General features: G+C 41.8%; 1 protein-coding gene across 1 annotated transcript; it reads right to left on the reverse strand.

Annotated features, from left to right (window-relative positions):
• Positions 1–2,975: 2,975 nt before the first annotated feature.
• On the reverse strand, positions 2,976–5,209 carry sox14 (SRY-box transcription factor 14). The gene has a single exon (XM_080506663.1). The coding sequence runs from the start codon at positions 4,707–4,709 to the stop codon at positions 3,996–3,998; it is 714 nt and encodes a 237-aa protein (XP_080362789.1). The 5' UTR covers positions 4,710–5,209; the 3' UTR covers positions 2,976–3,995.
• Between the last annotated feature and the right edge of the window lie 2,917 nt (positions 5,210–8,126).

Genomic DNA, 8,126 nt, shown 5'->3' on the forward strand with positions numbered 1-8,126 from the left:
CCTTGAACTGACCACACAGACACTCCAGTGTGCGATCGTGCGTGTATGTGCGTGTGCGCGCTTTAAACGCTGACAATAATAAGGAGGAAAAGCAGACAGTGTCTTTCCATCAGTCAGGGGGGAATAAAGTGCGGGTGTAAATCACTTTTGCGACTGGCGCAGCGCGTTAAACAACCGTGGCATGATTCCTTTTCTCTCTCTTACACACACACACACACACACACACACACACACACACACACACACACACACACACACACACACACACACACACACACACACACACACACACACACACACACACACACACACACACACATCCTTTATCAGCTCGTTCACCATTTCATTTCTTTCAAATGAGAATTCAGGAACCCCCAAATTCAAGCCCCCGCGTATTCAAACAACACAACTGCACGGTTTTTACTTTTCCAGCCGTCAGAATGCTATCCCAGATTCAATTTTAGATAGACCCGGATTTAGCCAGTGATGATTTCTTTCTTTCCCTCTCTTTCTTTCTTTCTTTCCTTTTTGGTCTTTCGGAGACAGTATTTAATATGCTGAAATGAGATCAGTTTATACAGCCTTCCCTTTATTAAAAAAAAAGAAAAAAAAAAAAGCTCATTATTGCGCTAAATCTTGAGTTGACACCGAAACCACCTTTGATAGGGGAGCTTGTTTGTTTGTTTGTTTGTTTGTTTTTAATTGTTCTTCTATCATCATCGGGAGACACGCTGCCTTCAACATAGTAACAATCACCATCATCCCCTTTTCCTCTTGCAGGACACATCTTCTATATTTGGGGATTTCGTAACATTAACACTCCTCCATCCGAAACCACACTCTCAGTTCATCCTATTTTATTATTCAAATTAATGCAAAATATCCCGTGTTTTTACAGGTAAAATGTCCTCTTCAACCATTTTATGTTTGATTATTATTTTTAGAGTTGCGGAGAGAAGAGTAAAATATTATTGAAAGAGACGTGAAAGCGCCCGCTTCACCCGGGTGTTTTCTCCTGCTCGTTGACTTTTATCACTAAATGAAGCATATAAATGACCTGGAAGCGCCGGCTGTCGCGTTAAATTAAATAAAATAAAGAACAATTATCCTCTCCTTTTTCCCTCTGATCTGGTGCTGAAAAGGAGTCCTGGAGAGATAAGGCAGATTGAATTCTCTCTGTTGTGCTCCAATAAAAACGTCAAGGGGGGAAGCAGAGAGATTTAAACACTCGTTCACACACACACTCACACACACACACACACACACACACACACACACACACACACACACACACACACACACACACACACACACACACACACACACACACACCCTCGCCCCTATAATTTAAAATCATAATTTCCCTCCCATTATACCTCTCACATGTCGTTTATCGTTATTTATTTCAGGGCGTTGTAAGCGCAGTCAATTTCCGTGACTAAGTTGGATAATTACAGGTACGACTGAATCCCAGCCGGCATAGGAGAGAACCAAAAAAAAAAAAAAACGGAATAAAATATCAAACAACGCCAGTGTCCTATATCTAAAGGCTGAAACACACAAGTACATATCTTTGTCTATATGTAGCTTAATATCTCCAAATGCATGTAGCCTATATATACTGTACGTGCGCGTCTGCCGCCGCTCCTGAAAGTAATTATAATTGTCTCATTTCAAAGCTGAATTAGGACGCTTTAGGGGCTTTGATGTAAAACTTCACATTCAGTTCAATGAAGTATCACCCTAATTTACAGCTCTAGATAAGGACTAAGTCTGTCATAAAATTCTGCCCCCTTTTTTCCTCCATTACCCCCCCCCCCCCCCCCCACTCTCACCCCACCATTGAATTGCACCTTGGGCAATAGTGCAGAATGGTAACTTCTCTCCACATATGTTCCTGGTAGATAAGTAAACAATTTGGATATTGGAATGGAATCTATTTTAATTAATACCTCAGTATTAATATGGACCAACAACTACACACATACATGCACACAGTCCATCCTCCTTTAACAAGAAGAAGAAGACGAAGAAAAAGAAAAGGGGGAAAATCGCGCCGGATTCACACCGAAATGCTGGTTTAATCCCTCTTCGTGGTGTTGTTGCTGTTCATTTTATAAAGTTGTTGTTTTTTGTGAAGCGATGTTCATTCCTCGCTTCCAGAATAGAGAGCCAGGCCCGTCTCGTTCAAAAGTTCGCACCGATTTAACCACGTGTGGACAGAAAACGGTGCTGATGTTGACCGGATCTGTGGATGAGTGCACGCAAAGGCGCGTGCGCACACACACACACACACACGCACGCACACGCATAATCATGGAAGTATGGTGTGCGGCGCACAAAGCGATGGGGCCGATTGGGCAGGCAGCCGGAAAGTTGCACACAGAGAACGCGTTGGTAAAGAAGGGCTCTCACGTGGTTTACAGTTGGATCCATTAGTTAAAAGCTATAATTAAGCAGCTCCTTGAAGTGATTAAGCAGTCAGACGAGTCGGACGGGCGGAATCCCTCCAGGGAGGCTCTCATGAACTGTCAAGCGTCAAAACAAACCGGTTCATCCTGGTGTCGCACTCACCACGCTGCGCCGGGGACAAATATGCCCGCACCCTCGCACCCTGCCACTGCAATGGGGCGCACAGCGACGGCAGCAGGAACCAGAGGGAGGGAAAGAAACAACAACAGAAGTATATATTGTATATATTGTCGCCGGGACGCTTCAACTTTCACACAAGGGAAACAATCGGCTTGAAATAAGGGCGTGATTGATTTTTGGTTTGTTATTTGCTTGTTTGTTTTGGGCCAAACATCACAGGTCTGCTTCTGTTTATTTTATAAATCCGCTTTTTATAAATTGTAAAATCTTTCATTTAAATAGTTTTTGCTCTTTCGGATTATTTAAGAAACAATCAATATTTTTCAGTATTTCATTTAATTTACAAACCAATTATTTTTGGTGGTGGCAACACCACCCCGCAGAACATACACACATTTATATATGTATCGATTTTTTCCCCTCTGGTCCCAATAATCTACAAATTCAACAGAATTGATCTGGTTGAAGACAGATTGTCTTTATTTGAAACGTCTTTGCTCGGCACTTGAACAAAGAGCAGGAGGTATCAACCTTTCTAGATACATTGTCCTTTCCATAACATGACAGGTTTTTAAATTACCATCTTAGATAGAAAATACACATAGAACTCCTTGAATTCAAATATAAGTTATCCTCAAAATGATAAAAAAAAACAAATAAAAAATAAAATAAAATAAAATAAAATATAATAAAATAAAATAAAATAAAACAAAACAAAACAAAATAAAATAAAATAAAACTCAAATTAAGTGTGTGACTATATTATCACTGAACCACAGGAAATATGCAACAAAAAAAAAGAGAAGCATTTGGATGTTTTCTCCTTTTGTTATCTTAAATAGACCCTCTAGTTGCATGTGCCAACTGTTGACTCTTTTTGTGATAAATATAAACAATATAACCCGTATGGAATTCAGCCTATGTCCCGATTTTGACCCACAACTTCCCCGTCCTCGTAAAATTGCCAAAATCTCAGACTTCTCAGGCCTATACAGGAAATATAAACGCAAGCCTAATTTGTCAAAATGATGATAATAAAACATAGCCTTTCGAAAACCAACACAAAGCCAGCATATCAGCATTGAAATGTACACAATAAATAAAGATAAAGGCCTCCGTTTCTGGTTGCCATAAACATTATAACATTTACATTTTCTTACAGTTCACAGGGATCCGTCCTTTTATCACAAACTCCAGCTTCTTTGCTCAGGCGGGAACTTGTTGGATTTCTGGAAAAGTTTGTGTTTTTTTTGTTTTGTTCTTTGCTTTACCAAGTCCGAAGGCAGTTAACACTGTTCATGCCTCTTTTTAAATGGGACGCGCATGTCCGTCATAATATTTACATGCATTTCGGTATTCAAGTGAATTAAAAAGAGTGAGGCGAAGGGGGGGAGTCTGGTGGGTTACATGGCAGTGGCATGTGCGGATGAATAAGGATCTATCCCAGTCTTGGTCATACCTGGAAAAAGTATGTAGGCCACGGGGGGCTGTAAACTTGACGCTGACCAGGCCGTGCAGTTGCACGGAACGACGTAGCCCGGGTTTGTGGGTGAAGGGTGGGTGTGGGTGTGCTGACTGGGGCACCCGAGGGTGCCAAACGCGCCGTTCTGGTATCCCAACGACGACGCGTACGGCAAAGTGCTGGTGCTCAACGTGTGCGGCATCTCCGTCATCTTCTGGATGGCGCTGGAGCTGAACTGGCTGGGGTCGAGGAAGGAGTAGGGGGCGGAGGTGGGCGGCAGGAACGCCCGCGCTTTCTCCGAGGAGCCCAGCAGAGACTCGGCCGACACGGGCAGTCCCTTCAAGTGGTCGGTGTCCCCGAGGTAAGGCAGAGGGAAGACGTAGCGGTCCTTCTTCAGCAGGTTCTTGGGCTTGCGCCGGGGTCTGTACTTGTAGTCGGGGTGCTCCTTCATGTGCTGTGCGCGCAGCCTCTTGGCCTCGTCGATGTAGGGTCTCTTCTCGGACTCGGACAGCAGCTTCCACTCGGCGCCCAGCCGCTTGCTGATCTCTGAATTGTGCATTTTGGGGTTTTCCTGTGCCATTTTCCTCCTCTGGCCCCGGGACCAGACCATGAACGCGTTCATAGGTCTCTTGATGTGATCAGCGGGCTTTGACATCTTTAAAAAGGTACTTTTTTCTTCTTCTACTACTTCTTCTTCCTCTTTCTTCTTCTTCTATCCTCTCAACGTTAACGACGAGGACAGAAAAGTTCGTATCGGGAAAGGAAGGGAAAAGATTCACCTGTCGAGATGCCAGATGCCAGTCATGCCACGATCAAGCGTTTAAAAAGCAGCAAAAAGAAAAAAAAAAAAAAAAGAGAAATGAAAATATTTTAAAAATCCACCGACCAGGTTGTTCTGGGTTTGTCCCGAGTTAATAACACGCGACGCGCTCTCGCTTCAGTCAGGTTACAACTCGGCGGCAAACCTTTGGCGCAGCAAAAACACATGCGAGACGCACATATAAAAATCCACAAAGGTGAAAGCGATGTTCCGCAGTCAGTTTGTAGGAGTAGTAAAAAAAAAAAGTGTTGGCTGTTATTTCTCTCCTGAACAGACTCTCTCTCGCTCTCACTCTCTCTCTCTCTCTCACTCTCTCTCTTTCTCTCTCTCTCTGTGAGGTTCGTCGTCAAGCAGCACCTGGTTTGGAAATGAGCGGAAGAGCGTGAATACGAGCCAAAAGCGGTGAAGTTCAAAGGCTGGGCTGGTTTGGTTTCTGCACGCAATCTGACATAATCTGCAGGGCGTTCACTCACCAACCTGCACCAATCAGCACCGAGACAGGCTGCACTAATACCTCCACCAAAACACACACACACACACACACACACACACACACACACACACACACACACACACATATACATATATATATATATATATATATATATATATATATATATATATATATATATATATATATATATATATATATATAACGGCATAAACAAAGAGCGATTGGTAGGAGTAAAAAAAGAATAAGAATAAGGATAAGAAAAAAAAAGAAACCGTGTGTGTCGGTGCGCACAAGTTCGTGGAGAGAGAGAGGTGGTGTGTGTGTGTGTGTGTGTGTGGGGGGGGGGGGGGGGGGGGGTAATACTCGGGATCCCTTTCTGATTCCATTTAATGTAATGAATCGCAACAAACACGGACCTTCAACCTCCTTTCCAGTTAAAACCTGACTTCAATCCAGAGAGGTGACTATACCGTGCAACCAATTTACTGCACAGCTCCGCGCACACGGAGGGAAACAGAGAAACTATACGTGCGCTTTAGTGATACACAATACTATAGACTTACTTTCATTACTAAAATAAATCCTTAAATAATAATAATAATAATAATAATAATAATAATAATGATGATGATGATGATGATGATGACGCACGTAAATATCTTTTCTTTTTTTTTTTTTTTTTTTTAGAAACGTGTGCGTCATTGCCTTCTTTTGATAGTTAATAAAAAAACAAAACAAAACGGCAGTTCTTTCATTTTCTACCTGTCAAAAGTCCCAAGTCTTTCAATCACACTTCCTCCAGTTGTTGGGCGCGGTGAGCTGGCATAACTTTGAATATAGGCTTGGTTAAATTTTAATCATGTCTTTGGCGAGGACGGAACTTCGGAGGGAGCTTTGCTAGTTTGAGAAAACAAAACTTAAAAACGCACAGCCAAAACCTGAGGAATCACCGAGAAGGAGCCACACGGAGACAAGACTTACAAACTGTGAGAAAATGTTGCGTCAAGAGCAAACGGCTGAGAGGAGCCGTCAGCGCACGGCTGTAATTGTTGCATTAGTTCCCATCAATTTGACAGTGTGGTTTTAAGGAGGCGGGGAGTGATCGTTTTAAAATGCAAATTTCAATGAGGACCACTGCCTAATAGCCCTCAGGCTAATGTGCGTGATATATGATTCCTTCAGCTGTGATTATTAAACCAAAGGCAGACAGATGATATTGTTTGACTCCCCCCAACCTCCCCAACACACACACACACACACACACACACACACACACACACACACACACACACACACACACACACACACACACACACACACACACACACACACACACACACACACACACACACACACACATCAATGTTAACTGGAGTTGACTCCAGCTTGTTTCACTGGTAATTACATTTATTTATAGATTTAATAGAGTGTATTTCTTATATTATATACGTGAATATTTAAGGCGCACACACTGATGTAGTATTAGCACCTCGAGACCACCTTCAAGGCTGGAAATATGTTTGTAATATGTATGTAACTTCATAAACAAAACACCACATCGCGATATTTCCTAATTTAACATTAATAAATAAAGCGTTGCACTCTGACAATTCTGCAGATGTGTGCTGCTTACATTTCCAAGCTGTATTTGTTGTAGAAATAGGGCAAAACAAAGTGAATTTCCCAGGCCTGTGATATGTGCGCATATTTCAGCCTCATCTGTGCGTCTTTCTCACGCTCTCTCCCCGCTGCACAACCCCTTACGCACGCATGCGTCAACCAGCATCTTCCAAACAGGAAGATTTCCGCCACTTCTTTCTTTGCAAAAAAACAACAACTTGAAATTACGGTTAAACACGGCGCAGATTTTGGGGGGAATGCATCCTGCTCACCCTGACCTGCAGAACAATCCGCCGAGGACACTTTTTCTTCTCCCTCTGTCTCTAAACAAGCAGCCGGTGGGACGCCTGCGGGGAGAGAAACCCTCAAAAATCCTCCTGTACGATGCTCATCTACAGCCACGAGGTAGTACACACTGCATGTTTGCGCTGTATATTTGTGCTCGCATTGAAGTTTTAAATGGTGTTACGCTATCTTTCACGGAGCCACCTGGATGCAATTTAACGTGCGGCGTTCAGGTTGCTCTCTCAAACGCGCTTTCGCTTCGGCTTCATTTGGAGATCAATGAATTAGATAGTAGGAAATTATTTTAGGGGGCTGAGCCTCCTACACACCCGGGACAAGACAGCTATGTTTCTTATTCTAAAACTGATTGTCTAATAAACGCGCGCAGCAAAGCTCCCTCGACAATTTATCCGGATAATGAGAAACGATGTATATATATATATATATATATATATATATATATATATATATATATATATATATATATATATATATATATGTATATATTCTATTTTTTTTGGGGGGGGGGTTGTCAAGAATTGGGACAGTCATTATTTAGATTGGTTGTTTCTTTCTCTTAATATATTAATATTTAGGTGCAAAAATAAAAAGTGATGACATGAATAATGGCGTTTCACGTGGATAGGTTGTTGGTTGCCAGTTTGATTCTCTTTATATATATATATATATATATATATATATATATATATATATATATATATATATATATATATATATATATATATATATATAGCAACATTTTAAATATGATATCACTGGAGGTGTAATAAACAAATAATCTTATAATTTTGACTCCATCTCTGGCATATAAAACGCGCGCACGCAGCCCTTCGATCGCACACACACACACACACACACACACACACACACAC

Source organism: Blennius ocellaris (genome assembly GCF_963422515.1).
Source record: "Blennius ocellaris genome assembly, chromosome: 12".
NCBI lineage: Eukaryota > Metazoa > Chordata > Actinopteri > Blenniiformes > Blenniidae > Blennius > Blennius ocellaris.